This window comes from Choloepus didactylus, chromosome 1 (genome assembly GCF_015220235.1).
Source record: "Choloepus didactylus isolate mChoDid1 chromosome 1, mChoDid1.pri, whole genome shotgun sequence".
NCBI classification, from domain to species: domain Eukaryota; kingdom Metazoa; phylum Chordata; class Mammalia; order Pilosa; family Megalonychidae; genus Choloepus; species Choloepus didactylus.
This window is the reverse complement of record NC_051307.1, coordinates 248,869,755-248,892,792: the sequence shown is the minus strand read 5'-3', so window position 1 is coordinate 248,892,792 and position 23,038 is coordinate 248,869,755. Positions and strand designations below refer to the sequence as shown.

Genomic DNA, 23,038 nt, shown 5'->3' with positions numbered 1-23,038 from the left:
CAAACTCAGCCCCAGACCCACCTTAGCAAATCAAAGCCACTTAGTGTCTCAGGTGAACAAAAGAGGTCTTCATTCAAGGTAGTTGTGGCTGTAAATAGCAATTATTTGTGTTCCTCTACTACACATACTATCCTGGTTCAGAAGCAGAAACACACTGTACTCAGTATATGGCCCACGAATGCTTGCTGGACAAGATCTCCCAACTGCTTAGGACTTTTTGCTGTCCAACCAAGGCATTTAGAATAAAACGCAATCTCCGACCTGGCTTACAAGGCCATAAAAAGATCTGGGCCCTGCCTGTTTCGCTGACCTCATTACCTCTGGCTCTCTTCTTCCTGCCTCTTATTTTCCACTCATGCAGGTCTACTTTTTCTTTCTTGAATGTTTAAACTAGGCCACTTCCCTTTTTTTTTTTTAAAAAATTCAGTTATATGGATATACATTCACATTCCATACAATCAACCACGGTGTACAATCAACTGTTCACAATACCATCAAATAGTTGTGCTTTCATCACCCCAATATATTTTTGAACATTTTCCTTACACCAGAAAGAATAAAAAATGAAAGTAAAAAAGAACACCCAAATCATCCCTCCATCCCTTCTCCTATTTTTCATTTCATTTTTGTTCCCATTTTTCTACTCATCCGTACATACACTGGATAAAGGGAGTGTGATCCACAAGGCTTTCTCAATCACACTGTCACCCCTTGTAATCTACATCGTTACACAATTGTCTTCAAGAGTCAAGGCTACTTGGTTGGAGTTTGATAGTTTCAGGTATTTACTTCTAGCTATTCCAATACATTAAAACCTAAAGAGGGTTATCTATATAGTGCATAAGTGTGTCCACCAGGGTGACCTCTCGACTTCATTTGAAATTCCTCAGCCGCTGAAACTTTATTTTGTTTCATTTCGCATCCCCCTTTTGGTCAAGAAGATGTTCTCAATCCCACGATGTCGGGTCCAGATTCACACCTGGGAGTCATATCCTGCGATGCCAGGGAGATTTACACTCCTGGGAGTCCTGTCCTACATAGGGGGAGGGCAGTCAGTTCATCTGCCGAGTTGGCTTAGCTAGAGAGAGAGGTAGGCCCCTTCTTTTTAATTTCTCTAGTGGTATCCTGACATAGTTTTCCCTTCGTAGTACTTATTGCAGTGGGTTAGTAAGCTTATTTACTTGCTTATTTGCTTTTTCATTTGCTTCTTCCATTACACAAAAACAGGACACGTCTTATTGGTTGTTGGATTCCCCGTGGCTAGGACAATGCCAGCCTGGCGCTTAGTGGGTTCTGCTCCTGAAGTAATGAACCATCAGAAGTTTGTCCTCTGACCTTAGGCTCAACTTCCTCGGTGGTCTCCTTGCCTCGGACCCTCACTCTGGGCGCTGCTTCCAAGGTGATCTTTCCAAAGCGGGCACTTGACCATTACTCCCCTGCTCATTAGCTTTTCATTCCAGCTCTCCTGCCTCTGCATGGCCGAGGACGACCTCCGTATCGCAGACTGGCAGCCCCAGACCGGTGAGACTACGTACTCCACAGTGCACCGTGGGCATCGAGCCACCTGATTGGCTGAGCCTCGAGCGGCAGCCAATAGGACGCGGTTTTGTTGGCTCATGCCGGCTGAGGCGGCAGCCGCGAGTCTTGGAAGTGTAGAGAGCGCGGGGCGCCTTGCGTCTGGCGACTACCTGGTGGCTTTAGAGCCCTCCCGCCTCTTGCCATGGGCAGCGCCGAGAGCAGCGAGGGCCGCAGGGTGTCCTTCGGAATGGACGAAGAGGAGCGGGTCCGGGTGCTGCAGGGCATCCGGGTGAGCGGCGCCGCCGGCGGGCTCCAGGAGCGAGCGGGCGCGGCCTGGGCCGGGGTGGGCGTGGAGGCGCCCGAGGGCGCCGGGGTCTCGGGCCCGGCGGCGGGGAGGGCGCTGGGGCCGAGAGCGTGGCCTTGCAGGGACCTGACGCGCTGCGATCGTTGAGTCCTGCCAGCTGCCTGGTGGCGAGTCTTTCTCCCCGCACTTTGCCAAAGAGGAAAAGCGAGGCTTGGGGGATGCCCAGGGTCGCGCGTCGAGGAGTGACTGCACTGGGACGCCAACCGGGAGCCGGCGGTCCTCAGGCTTCACTACGACGTGGGCGCTGGGGGGAGAAGGGGCCAGGCAGGGAGGCCACTAGGATGCGAGGGAAGCCTGGGGCAACACACCCCAGCTCCTGTTGACCTAATTTTTACAATTCCTGAGTGTCCTCTGCCCCCACCCATCCCCCTTGCACACACACATGTCTTGTGTTGATGCCTGAGATACTTCCAATCCTAGACCGTCTCAACGCTGGATTGCTGGGGCTCTCTGCTTCCACTCTTGCCCCGACAGCCAATTCTCCACACAGCAGCCAAAGGACCACTTTAATACAGATCATATACCCTTCCCCTTGCTTAAAATCCTCCAGTGGATCCCAAGGTCCTGTAAGATAAAGATAAAATGCCTCATCTGGTTTTACAAAGCTGCCCTCGTCCCTGCCCACCCCTCTGACCACATCTCATGCCAGTTCCCCGGCCTCCCATCCCCTTTTAGTCATTAGCCTCAAGGGCCTCCTTATTCTTGGTAGGAGATGCCACCTTGTTACAAGCACAGGACCTCTGCGTTTGTGGTTTTCTCTCCCCCAGCTTTCGTTGTATCTGATTGGCTTGTCATTCGTGTTGTAGGTAAATATCTCAGCGAGTCTGTCCTTCATCACTCAGTCTAAAGTAGCTTCCCACCCCCACTATCACACATTTATTGTTTTTATAGCACTCACAATTTGAAACTTCTGTTGATTATTTGTTTATTGAGTTTGCCACTACAGCTTAAGCTCCTTGAGGCTCTTGGCAGGTTCACTACTCTATCCCCAGAACCAAGGATAATAAAAGAAGCTCACATTTGATTGTTCACAGGGGAACCGTGTATTGTGCTAAACCGCTACAGATATTATCTCATTTAGTTCTCAAAACCCTATGAACTAGGTAGCATTCTTTTAGCCCTGTTTTATAGGTTAAGGAAAACTGAGGCACAGAGGTGAAGTAACTTGTCTAGGGTCACCTGGGTAACAAGTGGGAGAGCTGGGATTGAAGTAGGCCAATCCCAGGCCTGTTCCTTGAACTACTGCCCACTTAACATCTGTGTAAATAATTGAGTGATTAAATGAATGAACCCAGTGAAACAGGGACCACGTTTAGTTAGAATGCACAGAGCTGGGTATTGAGTGAATCAACTGGGGAAGGAAATAGCTCAGAAAAAGACAAGGAGCTCTGACTTCTAGGTCTGGATTTACTTTCGAGCCTGTCTCCTCATTTAAAAAAAAAAAAAAAAGGATGTTTAGAGATACTATCAGTTCTACTGCTCAGGATAAGATGAAGATGTGTAGGAAAGGAGTTAGAAAAAGTACCAAGTGCTTTGTGAGGGCCTCTATTCTTAGCCTAGCACGGTGCTTGGCACTCTGATGCTGTTTAGGTGTTGTATAGTCTTGTTGACCTGGCTTGTGGCAAGGTCCAAAAGGGGAGGAGATGGCTTGTATTGAAAGGTCAATTGTCTGGACCCTAAACTGGAATTTAGAAAGAAACCCTTGGCTCCTTTTCGGTGCTCTTCTACCTTTGTTACCTGATCTGCCTTTGGGAATGTTGAAAAGTTAGGTCAGGGGAAGTCTTCTGAGGTTTGGTGGTGTCGCTTTGGAGGGGACCCTCTCTTAGTTGACAGAGGATCATCTTTTTGGAGAATTATATCAAGCAAGTACATTGTATTTCTAGTTCTCTTACCAACTCTTTAAAATGTATAAATTCTCTTTAAAGATAAAGAATCAGGCTAAGAGGTTAAGAAATTTGCCTAAGGTGTTGTGTTCCCTGAGTAACTTCTGGGACTTTATTCCAGGTCTTTTGGGCTGCAAAACACAGCAGCCCAGTGTTTTCTGACTTTCTCCCAGATCCAGCCATCCAGTGATATGCAAGGCAGTCTAAAAATGATAGTGCCTCTCCCTGTCTTGACAGGGACGCTGGTGCCCCACTTAGTTCTATCAGAGACTGATAAAACTAGAAGGAACTCTGGTTAACTGTTTAATTTGACTGCTTCCTTTTCCAGCTGGGAAAACTATTCAGAGAAAGTAAATGACTTGTTCAGGAACATGTGTCGAGGTCCACAGCCCCATGTCATAGGAGCCACTTCCTTCCTTCTGCTCATGTATCTGGTTTGAAAGGGGAGGAGGGGAGAAAGGAGGGTGATGATAATAAGGTGTTTTAAGGAAGGGGCTTTTCCTGTTAGCAAAGTTCCTTGAGAGGCAGGAAGCCCTCCTTGTCTTTAGTTAGGCAAGTAAACATCAATTGAAAAGATCAACAACGGAGACTACCAGAGTGAGCAAATAAGTTAATTTAATAGAAAGTCACTAAAGGAGAATATTTGCCCCAGCTTCTTCAGCGAAAGTTAAATATTCTTAATGACCACTTGTATTTAATCTCCTGGACCTGGTCCTAGAACGTGCCCCAAAAATTAAGTGCCAGGGCCTTGCTAATTTACATACTTGTTTGATATATTTGAATAGCAGTTCAAGCCCTAATTCCATGGAATGGAAAAGAAATTTAATTAATGCAAAATACTGCAATCTTATTCGGCTCCAATTTTCAGAGCAAGCGTGTGTGAAATACATAAAGATTTTGTTTCAACTGGCACATTTATTCTCATCCTCCACTAAGAGAAGGCAAACACAGGGCAATAATGTTCGCTACACGTCCACTTTTCTTCTCCACCCCATGTAAGCAGCCATCGATGGGAATTCAGCTGAAGTTGCTTGCCAAGAGCCAGACTCCTCAATGTTCTCCAACCTCTTCCACCTTCTCAGCTCCCTGCTGCTAAAGTCACTTCCCAAGCCTGCTTCTTCAGCTGTGTCCCTTGACCCAGTACCTCCCTCCAGTCTAGATCAACTTTGGAATCATCATCCCTCCTAGGAGGCCCATTCAGTAACACCACTGAGGGGGAAGACAGAACTATGGGGACACACACAGGGGACAAGTCTCAAGACACACAGTGCCATAGAGGCTGCACATTGACCATTTATTTATCATTTCAGTACATCTTTACTGTGAACACATTACATGCTAGGCCTTGCAGAGACAATGAAGGAACAAGGCACAAGGTTCCTTCCTCATGGAGATTCGGTCTAATATAAAAAAGAAAGAAAAGAAAATGAAAGTAAAGAAACAAAAGAGGAAAAGATCTGCAAGTGCTGTGAAGGAAACAAAGGATGCAGAGACAGTAACAGGGCTTTCCTGCTTGAAGTGGGGTGGTAGGTGACATTTAGATGTGACCTGGGCCAGCTAGGTGTAGAGGTTGCTTATTTACTCTGAGCTAAGCACTAAGTTGAGTGTTTTAAGAGCATTATCTCAAATTTTCCACTTACTAATACTGTGAGTTAACCATTATCCCCTTCTTAATGGTGAAGAAATGGGTTGGGTGAGGTGGTAGTGGACTGTGAATGCCAGGCAGGGCTGTTCCCATGTCATCCTGTAGGCAACATTGTAGTTCTCTGATTAGGAGGGGAGCTTTGGAAAGATTTTATCTGGCGATGCTGAGAATCCTTCCTCCCAACCCTTTTAAAAACAGCTTTACTGAGATATAATTTGCATGCCATAAAATTCACCCGTTTCAATGATTTTTAGTACATTTACAGAGGTGGGTAATGGTCGCACGGTTCAATTTAAGAACATTTATATCACCCCAAAAGGATACCTGATTGACAGTCATTCCCATTCCCATCACCAGCTCCAGGCAACCACTAATCTATCTGCCTCTAGAAATTTGCCTTTTCTGGATATTTCATATAATAGACTTATTTGAAACGTGGCCTTTGTGACTGGCTTCTTTCAGTTTTGAAGTTCATACATGTTGTTGCATGTATCAGTAGTTCATTCCTTTTGATTACTGAATAGTATTCCATTGTGTGAATATGCCACGTTTTGTTTATCCAGTTACCAGTTGATGGATGTTTGAATTGTTTCTACTTTTTGGCTATTATGAATAATGCTATGAACATATGTGTGTCTCTGTGTATGTAATGTAGTGTGTGTGTGTATTTGTGGACACATGCTTTCGATTCTCTTGTGTAGATATCTAGAAGTGGGATTACTGAGTTATTCTGTTTATTAAATCGGTGGGTCTTTAAGTTCAACTTTTTAAGAAACTGTCACACTTGTTTCTAAAGTGTGTTTTTTGCCATTTTACTTTTCCACAAGTGATATACGAGGGTTCCAGTTTTTCCATATCAGCAACACTCGTTATTGTCGTGTCTTTTTTGATTATACTGATTATAGTGGGTGTGAAATGATATTTCATTGCGATTTGAATTTGTATTTCCTTAATGACTAATGAAATTGAGCATGTTTTCATGGGCTTATTTGCCACTCATATATTTTCTTGGTGAAATGTCTATTCAAATCTTTTGTCCATTTTTAATTGTCATTTGTCTTTCTGTTGTAGAGTTATACAAGTTATTTATTCTGGATACAAGTCCTTTATGGAATTATGATTTGCAAATATTTTCTCCCTGTGTGTGGCATAGCTTTTCATTTTCTTAACAGTGTCTTTTAAAGCACAAAAGATCATAATTTTGATGATGTTTAATTTATCAATTTTTTTACTGATTATGCTTTTGGTGTTATATCTCAGACATATATGTCTAATCCTAGGTTGTGGAGATTTTCTCCTATGTTTTCTTCTCAGAGTTTTATAGTTTTGGCTTTTACATTTAGGTATATGATCCATTTTGAGTTGATTTTTATGGATATTGTGAGGTGAAGCTTGAAATTGGGTTGGAAAACTTTTTCTGTAAAGAACCAGTCAGTAAATACTTTAGACTTGGTGGACCAGAAGGTCTCTGACAGAACTACTAATCTCTGCTTTTGTAGCCATAGACAATGTGTAAACAAATGGGTGTGGCTGTGTTCCAATAAAACTTTAATTACAACATCAAGTGCGGGTCAGCTTTGGCTCCAGCGCCATAATTTGCTGACCCCCGGTTTAAAGCCTTGTTTTTTCCATAAGCCATCTAATTTTTCAAATACCATTTGTTGAAAAGACTATCCTTTCTCCAATGAATTACCTTAGATCTTTGTGAATACCAGTTGACTGTAAATGTAAGAGCTTCTTTCTGGACTATCATTTCTTTTACATTGGTCTAGGTCTGTCAAATCTTTTCCCCATTTTTAATTGTCATTTGTCTTTCCATTGTAGAAAGACACTGTCATGATTATTGTAGCTTTGTTGTAAGTTTCTAAGTTGGAAAATGTAAGGCCTCCATCTTTGTTTTTCTTTTTCAAGATTGTTTTGGCTGTTCTGGGTCTTTTGCATTTCTGTATACATTTTAGGATCAGTTGGTAAAAACTTTGGCAAAAAAGCCTGTTGGGATTTTGATAAGATTTGTGTTGAATCTATAGATTACTTTGAGAAGAATTGCCATCTTAACAACAATATTGAGTCTTCAATCCGAGAACATGAAATGTCTCTCCATTTATTTAGATCTTTAAATTCTCTCGGCATTGTTTTGTAATTTGCAGAGTAAAAGTCTTGTGCTTCCTTTCTTAAATTTATTCCTAAGTATTTTATTCTTTTTGATGATATTGTGAATGGGATGGTTTTCTGAATTTCCTTTTTGCATCCTTCATTGCTAGTATATAGAAATGCTGTTGAATTTGTATAATGATATTGTGTCTTGTAACTTTGCTGAATTCATTTATTAGTTATGGTATTACTTGGTGGATTCCTTAGGATTTTATACACATAGGATCATGGCATCTACAAATAGAATTTTACTTCTTTTCCAATCTGGATGCCTTTCTTTCTTTTTTCTTGCTTTATTGCATTGACTAAAACCTCCACTACAACGTTGAATTAAGGGGGTCAGAATGAACGTCCTTGCCTCATTCCTGAGGAGAACGCATGCAGTCTTCTGTCATTAAGTATGATATTAGTTATAGGTTTTTGTAAATGCCCTTGTTGGGTTGATGATTTTTATCTTTTAGTATTATCAGTTCACCCTTCCTATCTGTCCTTATGTCCTGTTTTTCCTTTCTGAGCTCTTGGAGGGCAAAGACTGGCTAATTAGTATGTACACATTTATTTGAATGCTTGGATTAATAAGTTGACAGTTCTGTTTCAAGCAAAGCTGGCAACCTTGTGGCAGCTGTGCATGAGAGCCTTACTCTTCTCCTTTCAGGCTTGAATACAAACTTGTTCCATATGTGTGCAGCATCCTTTCCCTCCCCCTTGTTCCTGCCCAGTGATACACTTCTGAGCTTGTCTCCTCTAATACCTCAATGTGAATGTTGATGCTCTTTATGAGATGATTTTACATTATTATGTTTTCCTGTTAGTTCTCTTTCTTTTGTTCTTGCTAGATGCTAACCTCAGACTGGAATTCGGTCCACTCTGTAATGTCTGCTTTTTGGTTGCATCTTCCATTGTAGTTGTGTGCTTCAAGACAGTGTGGTGAACCAAAGCTCTCAGAAGGCTGGTCTTGAGCCCTGACACTTAAAAGGATAAGCCCTTCTCCTTATGTGCGAGATGCAGATACGCCAGTCTCCATGCACCCATTTAGCTTAGGTGCTTCAAAGGGGTTGGATCACAAGTCCTTTCCAGTTTTCCCAGCTTTTAAAGCTCTACCTGGCTGACCATGTGTTTGAGTGCAGTTTGATGGAGCTACAACAGGAAGTACCAACTTGAAGGGACAGGAAACTGGTGGCCAAGTTCTGTACAGCTTTCCCGCGAACAGTATCTGTGGATCTGCATTTCAGATCCAGCAAACACTGAGTACATCCCACATCCGAGTCCCTGGACTAGGTGCTTTCTCATGTGCTCTGCTGTTTGATGCTCCCAAAGCATATCACAGTACTGAAAGGTGTGGCGGTATAAGGAAACAAAGTGGAGGTGATATTGCAGAGAAGAAGAATAAAGCATTTTATGTCTCTCTACCTTTCTCCCTTCAGCTACTAGGGAGTGGACAATCCTCTTAAAAGAGGATGGGTGTGAGTGCTGCTTGTAGACCTTCCTTTATGCCTTCTATTGATGTACTGTGTATGAGACTTACAGTAGATGCCTATATAGACAAAACCATGTACTTGATGGGTAGACAGAGCAATTTTTTTAAAAATTTTATTTTGAAATAAATTCAAAGTTATAGGAACAGTTGCAAAATCAATACAAACCCCATACACAGAACTCCAGCATACCCTGACCCCCCTCCTCCAATACCCCGAACCACCAACTTTAACATGCTGTCACACCACCATTTCTTTCTTTCCCTCCCTCCCTCCCTCCTTCCTTCCCTATCTATCATCCATCATCTACTGCTCTGTCTTCTGAGCATATGAGAGCAAGCTGCACACATCCTTTAACAAACACTATAATTCACATATACAATCCCCATGAACAAGAACATTGTTTTATGCAGTCCCATTAAGCACAGCTAAGAAGTTCAAGAAATTCAACATTGATACAAAGCTTACATTCTATATTTCCTTTTTTTTTTTTCCTTATGCCTCAACTGTGTCCCTTTGAGCCTCCTGTCCTCCATCCTCAGATCCCATCCAGGATCCTCCTTGGCATTCAATTGTCATCTATTTAGACTGTCTTTTTTTTTCAATTGTGGAAACATATATATAGCCTAAATCTTCCCATTCCACCCCCTCCCTAACATTCCATTAGTGGGATTAATCACATTTAGAATGTTGTAATGCTATCACCTTCCCACCTTCCATTACCAGAAATTTCCCTTCACCTCAAACAGCAACCCTACACTCTTTTCTTAATTCCCTATTGCCCCTTCCCCCATTTCTCATAACCCATACTCTACTTTTCATCTCTATGGTCATATTCTCTGATAATTTCTTTGTGTTTACTGTGGGGCTTAAATTTAACCTCTTAAATCCAGAACAATGTTGTTTTTCTTTGATACCAGCTTAACTTCAATAAGACATGTAAACTATGTTCCTATACTCCTCCATTCCCCCACCTTTATATAGTTCTTGTCAAAAATTACATATTTTACATTGAGTCCAAAACCACTGATTTGTCATTAGAGTTTGTGTATTTTATATCATGTAGGAAGTAAATAGTGGAGTGACAAATCAAAAATTATTGACTTCTATTTGTGTTCCATTGTGATCAGAGAATGTGCTTTGGATATATTCAATTGTTGTTTTTTTTTTTTTTTTTTTTAATTTATTGAGGCTTGTTTTATGTCCCAGCGTATGGTCTATTCTGGAGAAAGATCCATGATCACTAGAGAAAAATGTGTGTCCTGGTAATTTGGGATGTAAGGTTCTATATATGTCTGTTAAAATTCTCTGTATCTCTCTCTCCTTTCTTTGTTTCTCTGTCAGTAGGGCTCGCTTTAGTATCTGAAGTAGGACAGGTCTTTTATTGGCAAAATCTCTCAGCATTTGTTTGTCTGTGAAAAATTTAAGCTCTCCCTCAAATTTGAAGGAGAGTTTTGCTGGATAAAGTATTCTTGGTTGGAAATTTTTCTCTCTCAGAATTTTAAATATGTCATGCCACTGCCTTCTCGCCTCCATGGTGGCCGCTGAGTAGTCATTACTTAGTCTTATGTTGTTTCCTTTGTCTGTAGTGAATTGCTTTTCTCTTGCTGCTTTCAGAACTTGCTCCTTCTCTTCAGTATTGGAGTGGGTTTATTTGGATTTATTCTATTTGGAGTTTACTGGGCATTTATGCTTTGTGTATTTATATTGTGTAGAAGGTTGGGGAAGTTTTCCCCAACAATTTCTTTGAATACTCTTTATGGACCTTTACCTTTCTCTTCGCCTTCTGGGACACCAATGAGTCTTAAATTTGGATGTTTTATTTTATCTATTGTGTCCCTGAGATCCATTTCGATTTTTCTGATTTTTTTCTCCATTTTTTCTTTTGTTGTTTCATTTTCTGTTCTGTGGTCCTCTAGGACACTGAGTCATTGTTCAGCTTCCTCTAATCTTGTATTATGAGTATCCAGAGTCTTTTTGATTTGGCCAACAGTTTCTTTTATTTCCATAAGATCTTCTATTTTTTTATTTACTCTTGCAATCTCTTCTTTATGCTGTTCTAAGGTCTTCTTCATGTCCTTTGTATCCTGTGCCATGTTCTTCTTCATGTCCTTTATATCCTGTGCCATGCTATCATTCTTTGATTGTAGTCCTTTGATTAATTGTGCCAAGTACTGTGTCTCTTCTGATATTTTGATTTGGGTGTTTGGGATTGGGTTCTTCATAGCGTCTGGTTTTATCATATGCTTTAAGATTTTCTGTTGTTTTTGGCTTCTTGGCATTTGCTTTGCTTGATAGGGTTCTTTCAAGTTGTAAAAAATACAACTTGTGGGGCCTGTGTCTGGGTGGTTAGGGAGGCAGAGCAGCTTTAATAATCAAACCTCCCACGTGTTCCCAGAGATTCAAGGCTGTTGCAAGAGTCTGAGCCTTCATTTCAGTTTTGCCCCAGATTTTCTCTGCCGCTGACCCACAAGTCCCCGGCATTGATGTAGCGTCCCTGGGTTTTCCGTGTGGGCCCCTCTTCTCAGCTGTGATCTTCCAGGACCTCTGCTGAGGGAAGGCTGTGCTACGTCACAAGTGCATGCTGTCCCTCAAGGGAAGCCCTTGGCTGCCAGGCCTTGCAGGGGCGCTCCCAGCCTGATGCAAAGATGGCTGAATGGGGCGTTTCAATCCCCCCACTTTTAGCACGGCTCTGCCTTCCCAGCTCCGGGACAACTAGCTGTGTGTTCACCAAAGGCCACTGTCCATGGCTGATATTGTGGCGTGTGCACGGTGCTGTGGGATACACTCCCTGTCACACTGGGTTTCCTGGCACGGCTCTGGGCTGTGGGTACGGCCCTGGGCAGCAGTGTCTCCAGCCCGCTGGGGAGCTGACTACAAGCAGCGTGGTTTCTTTCTCCTTTTGGTTCTCCCCTCTGCCCCGCTGGTCTTGAGGGAATCAGCAGCTGTCTATCCTCCACGCCCGACACTGAGAGGTTGGCACAGCCCGCTCCTGCTGTGCTTCACTGCGCGGTTCTCACTGTCATAACCGCAGCCGCTCCTGGGTTTTTGTTTTTTTTTTCTTTTTTAGTAAAAAGAACTAGTCCGTCTCCAAACTCCAACCCCTAGTTTCCCCACACTGCAGCGCGGCGGTGGGACTTTCAGCTGGCTTACTCACTCGTTTCAGAATGCAGACTCCTGGTTTCACCAAGTGTATAGTCCCTGTGGTTTTAGCAGAACTTGTCCAGCTCGTGCATCACTGAAACTGGTGTTCTGGGTCACTTTCTGGTTTTTATCTAGTATTTTCACGGAGGTGTTTTTTTGCCCTGTCTCACCTAGCTGCCATCTTAGGTTCCACCAGACAGAGCAATTTTGAAAGGTTTATTTGAACAGCCTCCAAATTTTAATTTAATAGTAATACAGTGTAACTGGTAATAAAATTTAAGCAGTGCGAGAGTTAAGGTGATTTCCATCTTACCTTCTGACTTTAGAATATAGCCCTCGTATAGGATGAAATTGGATTATAATACTCCTGAACTATATTGCGGTGTCATGTAGAAGATCTATGTAAAAGATTACTCTGTAAAATAATATAAATGTAAAGGAGAGTTCTTCATTTTAACTCTTACTAAATTGATACCGGGCTAGTTGTCATTCTCTTCGCACCTCAGTTCTATCATTTGTGAAGTAAAGGGGCAGGACTGGAAGGCATCTTTGATCCTTCCCAGGTTTTAATGCCACATTTTCTGCCAATTAGAGGGAAGGTCGTGCAGATGCTTCCATAACAGCCTCCATTTCCTAGGATCAGATCTGAAGGTCTTAGAATGGGCTTTGACTTTAGCTTAGGTGCTGAAGGTCTCTGCCTAGAGTCAGATCTGAAGGTCTCTGCCTGTGATCAGATCTGAAGGTCTCTTCTGAGGGTCAGATCTGAAGGTCTCTTCCGAGGGTCAGATCAGAAGTTCTCTGCCTGGGGTTAGATCTGAAGGTCTCTGCCTGGGGTTGGATCTGAAGGTCTCTGTGGGGGCTCAGGGCCTGGGCGCCCTCATAGTGGTTTCACATAGCCATCTGCTTGACCAGGACAAAGGTTAAAAGTCATCAGACCTCCCCAGGGGAGGAAAAAATGAATTGTTAACAAAGCATTGAAGCTCCCCTTCCCTGATCACTGTTAACAACAGAGCTCCACACCCTTGTGTCACAAGACCCTGTCAAAACTCTGTTCTCAGACCCCCTGTTCTGATTTGCTAATGCCGCTGGAATGCAAAATACCAGAATTGTATTATCTTTTATAAAGTGGGTTTATCTGATTACAAATTTACAGTCCTGAGGCCATAAAAGTGTCCAAACTAAGGCATCAACAAGAGGGTACCTTCATTGAAGAATGGCCAGTGGCATCCGGAACACCCATGTCAGCTGGGAAGGCACATGGCTGGCTTCTGCTGTTCCTTTGCTCCCGGGTTGCATTTCAAAATGGCTTTCTCCAAAATATGTCTCTCACCTTCTCTCTCTCAGCCTCTGTGCATCTTTGTTCTCCCAGGGCATTTCTCTCTAAGTGTCTGGAGGTCTTCTTTTAGCTTCTCAGGGGCAAACTCTGAGCTTCATCTCTTAGCTTAGCATCTCCAAATGTCTTTCTATCTGTATCTCCAAGCATCTCTTAGCATCCCTGTCAGTTCTGGCTCCGGAGCTCTCTTAAGTACCGTAGTGAGCTAATCAAGACCCACCCTGGATGGGCAGGGTCCTTAACTCCTTGCAAATAATTTAATCAGAGGTTCCACCCTAATCAACAGACTAATCAGGTCTGGCTCCGCAAGACTACATTATATAACGTGGCTTTTCTGGGAGACATAATATATCCAAACCAGCATACCCCCCTTGTCCTAACTCTTATAAACCATTCTCTGGCACCCCCTGCTTTTGCAGAGAGCTAACTTCCATCTTTCCCGGCCTGCTGCCACTGTGGAACCATAACTCCTGTAAGTAAGTCTTATTAAACTCATGTCTGACTCCGTGCCTGGCATGTTTTTGGTCCAGGAGCTAAGCTGGGTTGTGACAGTCTCTGTCTGGGGTCAGATCTGAATGTCTCTGCATTTCTCTGTGATTGGTAGAGGCTTCAGAATAATTCCTAGGGTCAGCTTTCTTTCCATTCTACACCCTCTCTCATCCTCTTTCATTGTGAACTGCTGACTTCTAGATTGTACATATCCAACCCATGGCATTCTTGGATGCTATTGGCTGTCTCCCTTACTTGTCCCAAGGACAAGTCTGATTCACTAGGTCCAGATGGAACTCCTTGCTTTTTCACTGTCTTCCTTGCAGTGGCCTTATTTTCTTATTTTGTGAATGACTCCATCAAGCTAGAAAGCTGGCAGTCATCCTTGATTCCTCCCCTTCCCTGTTTTTAATTACAAATTTTGAGTTTTACCTTCCAAAGGTTTCTCTCCTCTTTATCCTCACAGTCTCAGTTCAACCCACACCATCTTACCCTAAGCTGTCTGAGAAATGGTTTTCTCTTCCAAGATCTCTCCTGCAAATCCATACTTCCTGGTCCTACCAGGGTCATCTTTAAAAGGGAATTTTTACTTTCTAACAGGTTTTAGGCAGACAGTTCAAAAGAAGGCCTCCCTTCCACCTTGTTTTGTCAGTCCTGCTTGTGCCAGAGTTCAACGTCTTGGCGTTCAGAGTGAAAGTTGATTGTGCCACTCCCTTACCTGAGATCCTTTCATGGCAACCCGTGGCCTCTAGGTTAAAGGCAGTTTCCCTAGCCTGACTCATGAGGCTGTTGGTACACTGGCACCACCCTGATACCACTTTCTCCCTTTCACTGTGGGTGCCGGCAGCCTGGATCCTTTTCCTTGCCAATTCTCTAAGCTCTTTCCTGCTTCCATGCCTGGGATTCCGGTCTCCTGTGCTTGAAATAATTTCCTCTCCCTTTTTGACTGGCCAAATGCCTCCTCCTCCTCCTCAGCACTAAGTTTGAGTGTTGCCTTCTGGAGGGAGCCTTCCATGGCATAACTCCCCCACTCCCCGTCCGCCTCAGTGTCCTGGTGTTCTGTAGACTCCAGCTCACTCCCACTCTACCACTCTGGGTTGAAAAGATCGATTGGCACGCTGACTCCCCACTGTTCCAGGAGCAGGAGCCACTTTCTGTTTCTCTCTCGGACCCCAGCACCTTACCAGAGCCTGGCTACAGGTTGGTGAAAGACTTATTGAGCAGAAGTTGAAGCCATTGGCTCAGTTTATCTTGCCCCAAATGGGTCCATAAACTTTGTGGTATTAAGCGATTTGAATGAATTGCCAGTGTTTAAAAATTGGGAGGCTTCACATAAACTCAGGTTTGGATTTCTTGGAAAAAAAAAAAATTGGAAATTCTGGTCCACATTTCCCATATGGCAACAAATTGCTAGAATAGTGAGGTGGCTGCCCTCTTTAGGGGGGCACGTGCCCCCTCCTCTCCACTGTCCCATGACACAGTTGTTGCACTGTTTTTCTTTTTTCCCCTCCCAGGCCCATTTTCCTCATTTTGTCACCTGCCTGACCCCTGTGGGCATTTGTGTTTGCCATGCTTGATGTAGGTGGTCTCCAAGGGCCCTTCTGGTTCTGCCACTCTGGGTTCGAAATCTGGTGAGCAGCCGGTGGATCTAATTTCAGCTCATATCAATCTGAAGGACGAGGGAGTGAAGTCTCCAAGGCAACAGCCTTAGGCCAGGAGAGGAAGCTTTTCAGAATCACGATAGTGGGAAGCACTTCTGGGATTGGGGTATCTGGGACCCAAGAGCCGCCGATAGCCTAGGGCTCCCTGCGAGCTTGCTGTGGCAACTGGCAGGGCTGGCGCTGCCCTGGTTGCTGGGCTGACCCCACCCCACTCGCCTGAAGAGGTGAGGGGTCCTCCGGCAGCCAGGGGAGCTGGAGGCCCAGGTTGGGAGAGGGCAGTGAGCTGCATTTTCTCTCTTCCTCCTTGCCCTATGCTTGCACCATGCCTGGCACTGAGCAGATGGTGCTGTGGCAGTGTAGGCGTCACTTGGGTAATAACTTACCCATAACCCTGGGCAAGCTGCCTCTCTCTGTCCCACGCTTTCACCATCCTTAAAGGGAGAGTAATGATACCTCTCCTGCACATAAATGAGATGATGCGTATGAACTCACTCTGGACCTTCAAGTGTTCATAAATGTAAAGAATAAGGTTTAGAAAGCTGCCTCCATACTGCTACTTCTCAAATGTGCCTAGATAGTAACATTGAGCGGTGATAAGTGTGCTAATTTTCATACAACATTCTATTAATTTCAGCAGGTAGGGTGTTTTATGAGTTCCTAGATGCTACCCACCCTCAACTCATCCCATCCTGGAGCTCAATAAAGCATCATAAATGGGGGGAAATGTAAGTTGCAAATATTGTGATTTTTCTTGAATTGGCCTTTCTAGGAAAAAGCTTACTCGTCCCCTAAGAGGAACTCTGTATTATCCTTTCACTTGTACAAGTGTCACTGTTACGGGCCCAGGTTTTGGAGTCGAATCTTGGCCCTACCACTTACTGCTTCTAAGATCTGGGGCAAGTCACTTAACTCCCACTGCCTCTAGTCCCTTCATCTGGAAAATGGGAGTAGTACCTACCGCAGAGGAATGCAGTTAGCCCAACACCTGGCATATGGAGCGTGCTCGGTGAATATTAAGTAATTGTCCCTTTGAGTTTTGGAGGCGCTGCCCCAAGGGTTCCTCTGCCCCAGCCATGAGCTCTGGTGCCCCCTTCTGGAATGTGGAGAAATTACACCCTAGGCCCTCATGTTAGGGATTTGCTCCTTTGTTTCGTGAGACGCAATCTCTTGTAGCCTCCTGCACAACTTGTCTATTTGTTAGCAGAACTGATCCACTTAGAACATGGACCTAGAACACTGCACACACACTCACTAAGCAGTTGTCAGCTCAGTAACGACACCTCCCTCCAGTGAGCCAGACTCGGGGGCCTTGCTGTCATCTTTCCCCATCTATTGCTTCGAGACTTTGCCTTCTCACAAAACCCACCTTATTTTTAAATCCCAACTGTTCACAATTTCTTATGGATCTTTCCAGACTTTTTCCAAGCCTATATATACGAGTGCACTTTTTGCTTTTTTTATAGTACAAATGAGATCATATTGTATGTACTATTCTGTAAATTGCTTTTTCCCCACTCATCCCATGCATCCAGTCAGCTGCCAGGTTTTAAATTATTTTACTTCCTTAGTATCTTTTGTATCCATTCCCTTGCCTTCACTCCTGAAGCTATTAACGTTTTTCAGCCCATTTATTTCTGATTTGCAGTATTGTGGTACCTACTCTGCCTCCAGCCCCTTTGTGACCTTAATCCATCTTTCCTGCTCTGCCAGACTGTTCTTTGCAACATGCAGATCCTGATCGAGTCCCTGTTTGGAAACAATCAATGGCTCCCTGTTGACTGTAGAATAAATTCCAAAGTCTTTCAGTTGTCATTCAAGACCTGGCACCCCAGTAACCTTTCACATCTCACTTCCTCCAGGTACCTTCATGTCTGTCAAACCAGATCCCAGGACTTCCCTTGAGTGTTCTCCCTTCTGTGCCTTTGCTCATGCTGTCCCTCTGTCAGGAATGTCTCCCCCTGCTCCTTCCCCTTCTCTGCAGTCATCCCTTCAGGCCTCACCCAAGTGCTCCATCTTCCTTCTTGTTGGAACTTACGGTTCTTTTATTAAAACTTCTGGGGCATTTTAGCCGAGCTTCTCCTGTCTGGCTGCTTGGCAGCTTGTATTGTCTTTGTGCATTTCTTATTGCCTCTATCTGACTCTATCTTGAGTGTAAAGTTCATGGCCATTATGTCGTTACATTCTCTGTCATACTACTGCAGTGTTGTGACCTGGGCTTGCTTTTTTTTTTTTTTTTTTTTTTTTTTTAATTAAATTCAGTTTTATTGAGCTGTATTCACATAGCATACAGTCATCTATGGTGTACAATCACCTGTTCATAATACCATCATATAGTTAGGCATTCATCACCCCAAGCTATTTTTGAACATTTTCCTTACACCAGAAAGAATCAGAATCAGAATTAAAAAATAAAAGTAAAAAAGAACACCCAAATCATCCCCTCCATCCCTGCCTATTTTTCATTTAGTTTTTGTCCCTGTTTTTCTACTCATCCATCCATACACTAGATAAATGGAGTGCGATCCACAAGGTTTTCACAGTCACACTGTATGACCTGGGCTTTTAATAAATGTTTATTAATTAATGTATTCAACAAATATTTGAGCATCTCCAGTGCGCTAGGCCAACTTTTAGGCACTGGAAATACAGCAAGAGCAAACAGAATCCCTGCTGTCATGGAGCTTAAATTTTGGTGGGAGCGACAACAAACAAGTAATCAGGCATATACTCTATTGTGTGCAGTAAGTGCCATGGAGAAAAAGAAAATGGAGTAAGGGGAGAAAATGATGGTAAGTGTGGAGGGCTGGGATCATGATATCAGGCAGAATAGTTGGGGAAATGATTGAAATTCCTTTTGGGCATGTGGTTGAACCTGCTTTTTAATTCTGTGTTCCCCTGGCATTCTCTTAGAAATCTTGACTTCTCTGCCTTTGATTGCTTGAGCTTTCGAAATCACTGTCTCTTCTAGAGGCTGTTCTAGCCCGTGAGTGCTGCTTAGCAAGTGCATCTCCCTTGGTTCTTGTTGTTGTGGTAAACATCCTTTTGCTCCCCATAACAAACTAGTGCAGCAGACAAGCATGTGGCCCCAGACTGGGGCAGCTGGGTCTGCAGTCTGGCTTGCATCTTTATAGCTCTAGGACCTTGGGCAAGTTCCTTAACCTCTCTGCTCTGGCTTCCCCAAATGGAAAGTGGGTGTTGTGAGGAATAAGTGAGGTCATTAGTATATAGTGAGTGTTGAGTGACTGTTAACTAGTTGTATTATAGGATATTAGGACTTAGAGTTATTAGGACTTATTCTCCACTATATTGGGTCAGTTGAACACTGCTCATTTCTATCATAATAATTCTTCTGTTCAGAAATTGATAATGCCAATTTGTGTTTTTTAAAGCAGCAAACTTCTACCCCAAATTTTTAGTCTTGGGGAGGCCACCTGACTTACTCATGGACCCATACAGTTTAATAAAGAAACCTCTAGCTCTCTCTTGGGAACTTGCCTCTAAATTCACAGTTGCTTCTTGGTGAAGGAAGTCTTTTGGTTACACTCGTGGAGCGATGATAGTTAGGACATGGGATCTAGGCTCTCAGACACATTTGTTAGGATGTAAGCAGTGAGATTGCGTTGTGCCTGTTTGAATCACAGCCTGAGGCTTGGGCCCCTCCCTGGCCTGTCCTTTCCTCTGACTTCTCCTGGCTGTGGCCTTTCTTTTCTGTATGTCTTCCTGCCCAAGGCCATGGAGCTGGAGGTGAGATCCATGGGCTGGAGAGAGGAGGATAGAACGTCTCTTCTTGGGTCCCACTCTGTCTCTGGAGACTGGTGACGGCATCAGGAAAGTGTGCCATAGTGGTGGAAGGGAAAAGGCCACCTCTTCTTGGAATCCCTCTGCTATACAGGATGAGGGCAGTTCATGCTTTTGCTGCCTAGAATGTTAGAGCTGGAGGGCACTCTAAAAAGAATCTGGCCCAACTTAATTTTGTACTGATTATGGAACAGGCTCAGAGAGGGGAAGAGACTGGCTTAAGGTTACAAAGCTACATGGAGAACCCTCAGCACTGTGTGTATAATTTATAGGAAGTTATGAGCACTCACTTATTATTATTGATCTGTTATTATTATTGATCATATTTTTAAGCACCTAATATATGGTATGGACGATAATAAATATTTGCATAGTGCTTGGCAGTTTCATTTAATAATATCAATCATTCACTTTGCCCCAAGTGCTTTATGTCAGTCAACTGTGTTTAATTCTCATAACGGCCCTTTAGTCCATACCGTGAATTATTTCCATTTTACAGATGAAGAAACTGACTTTGAGGTAAGGAAGTCACCTGCCCAGGGTAACACAGCTAGTGACCCACTTAGTTGGGATTCAAACCCAGCCTGTCTGCCTCTAAAGTGCCTTATCCTGGAGTTGTATCACAACCAGTGCAGCCTTGCGAGGGATCCCTATTTCATAGGTGAGCAGAGGGAAGCTCCGAGAAGCTAAAGAAGGGACCCCAGATCACCCAGCTGGAGAGGAGGCAGAGACCCTCTTCCCCGTGTCACTGTTGATTCGGCTCTCTGTTCCCTGACCGCACGGGCCCTTGTCTGGCCTGCCCTGATGGCACCGTGACCGGTGGGCCTCAGGCTGAGTCCCGAGACCCGCCTGGCTCCGGGGCCCTCCATTCTGGTTCTGTTGGTACAGGGAGCACTGCCCAGATGGTGTTTATTCTCGCATGACTACTGTGTGTGTATGTATATTTGTTGATTAAAAATATTACTTGCTGTATTTTGTAGCAACATTAAAAAATATTATAAATCTCTCATTGCCAACAAGAATCTTGCCAATGTTTTCCTTAACCCCTCACTTACCAAGTAGTATGCTTCAGTTGCTGCCCCCTGGGCTGGGGCTGGTAAATCAGATCCTGTCACTTACCTGTGCAGCATCCTTCCAGGAGCTTCCACTTGCCCTTGAATCACATTTGAACTCCTCACCTTGACCTGCCCACCTTGCCCAGCCCTGCCTTTGCCTGCTTCTCAGACCCAACCATCTGGCTCCAATCTTTGCACTCACTGTACTCCAGCCACACTGGCCTTCTGTCAGGTCCTTGGACATGCCAGACTCATTTCTTCTGAGAGACTTTGCAATTCTTCTCTGTTTGGAATGAAATAATTTTCTCCCAGTTCAAAACATGTAAATGTGGCTGCTGCCGCCTATTCAAGAGTACGCGTAATGTCTCAGCATAAATGTCATCTCCTCAAAGAGGCCTTTCCTAACACTTTCCCCGTCCCCAACGCTTTATTATCTGTTTTATTTTACTATTTCATAACACTTATCACTAATATCAGAAATGTTGTAACATCTCTGAAACAGAGATGTCTTGTAATAGGTGGAATGTTAATTTAATGAGTTTGGGTTTTTTCCTTTCATAATGCTATATAAAATAATGGTGTGATTTACAATTGACGCTGTCTTAGGTTGGATGAAACAGGATATGTGAAATTATTTATTGTTTAGTGCCTCTCACCTCCCATTAGAATGTAAACTCCCTGAATGCATGGACCATGTCTCTGTGTCTCTTTTTAACTCTACTATTACTGTCTCTGGAACACTGCTCTCCTACAATGGCTGCTTAATAAATAGCTGATGACGGAGAACGGGTAGTGATTACAGTGCCATTTGTTTGTCCTTGGCCAGGCTGCTTCCTCTGGTCCCCACGTAGACTGCACTGACGTGTGTCAGAGCCTGCTCTTGCTGGTCACTGGCCCTTCTCCACAGCGTGGATGGGGACACCAGCACTGTCACTGCTGCTTGCCTGCAGGTTACATGTGCCATCGATGCTTCCCCTGACCCATATGAATGCTAGGGCCACTCAGGGTTCAGTCCTCAGTGCTCTCCTCCCTGAGGACATACACCTTGGGACCCTCAAGCCCTCAGAGGACGGACTCATTCTCCTAGAGTCCCCTCCTCAGTGGGGATGATGCTTGTAAATGGTTAGCAACCAGCTCTCCCCACAAGAAAAGGCCCTGATTTTAGTGTTTGTCAATTTCTATGTTGGCCAGTTTTAAGCTACCATCATGAAATCGACCAACTCATGGAATTCCTGAAAATGTAAAAATCTACTCCTGTGAGCCGGTTCCAGCAAACCATTGGGACACCCCAATCTTTTTTCCATTTAGCCTGAGTTCACTCTTTTTTTTATTTTTTATTTTTATTTATTATTATTTTTTTATTAAATTCAGTTTTATTGAAATACATTCACACACCATACAATCATCCATGGTATACAGTCCACTGTCCACAGTATGATAACATAGTTATGCGTTCATCACCACAATCTCTCTCTGAACATTTTCCTTACATCAGAAAGAACCAGAACAAGAATAAAAAATAAAAGTGAAAAAAGAACACCCAAATCATCCCCCCATCCCACCCCATTTGTCCTTTAGTTTTTATCCCCATTCCTCCACTCATCCATACACTAGATAAAGGGGGTGTGATCCACAAGGTCTTCACAATCACACTGTCACCCCTTGTAATCTACATTATTATATAATTGTCTTCAGGAGTCCAGGCTGCTGGGTTGGAGTTTGGTAGCTTCAGGTATTTACTTCTAGCTATTCCAATACATTAAAGCCTAAGAGGTATTATCTATATAGTGCATAAGAATGTCCACCAGAGTGACCTCTCGACTCCATTTGGAATCTCTCAGCCACTGAAACTATTTCGTCTCATTCTGCATCCCCCTTTTGGTCAAGAAGATACTCTCAGTCCCATGATGCCAGGTCCACATTCATCCCCGGGAGTCATACTCTGCATTGCCAGGGAGATTTACACCCCTGGGAGTTAGGTCCCACGTAGGGGGGAGGGCAGTGAGTTCACCTGTCGAGATGGCTCAGTTAGAGAAAGAGAGGGCCACATCTGAGCAACAAAGAGGAGCTCAGGGGGAGACTCTTATAGCCTGAGTTCACTCTTGAGCAGCACCTCCATGTTTCCACTTAGCTCTTTGCTGTCACCTCATACCCAACCAGGTGTCTTCTCTTGACCCTTAGTGTGTGGTGCATTAGAGTAAGAAATGGGGATTTGGGTCCTGCTTGGGGGGTTACTCTTCACTTTCCATGACATTGACCCATTACGGGTCTTAGTTGCTGTAACTGCAAAAAAAAAGGAGTGAACCAGCATCCTCTTGAAGGTTCTTTTCCCGTTATGACCTGGGATTTTATACCTGCAACCAAGTTAATTTGCTGCCCTCTCCCAATAGTTTCTCCTTTTCTTCATTTCCCTTTTTCTGTCGTTCTCACTCAAGTTCTTCCACTAAATCAGGATCCAAATTTCTTTTTCTTCTCTAACTGTTCTCTCATTTGTTCTTTTTAAAGTTGAGTTAGCCATCAGA

General features: G+C 43.8%; 1 protein-coding gene across 2 annotated transcripts in view; it reads left to right on the top strand.

Annotated features, from left to right (window-relative positions):
* Window positions 1-1,626: 1,626 nt before the first annotated feature.
* Window positions 1,627-23,038, top strand: part of CHCHD6 (coiled-coil-helix-coiled-coil-helix domain containing 6) — a 311,755-nt gene continuing 290,343 nt past the window's right edge. For both annotated transcript variants that reach the window (XM_037803406.1, XM_037803397.1), the window contains exon 1: window positions 1,627-1,807. In XM_037803406.1, coding sequence (XP_037659334.1) covers window positions 1,721-1,807 — 87 coding nt within the window. In that variant the 5' untranslated portion in view covers window positions 1,627-1,720. The remainder of the gene's footprint in view (window positions 1,808-23,038) is intronic.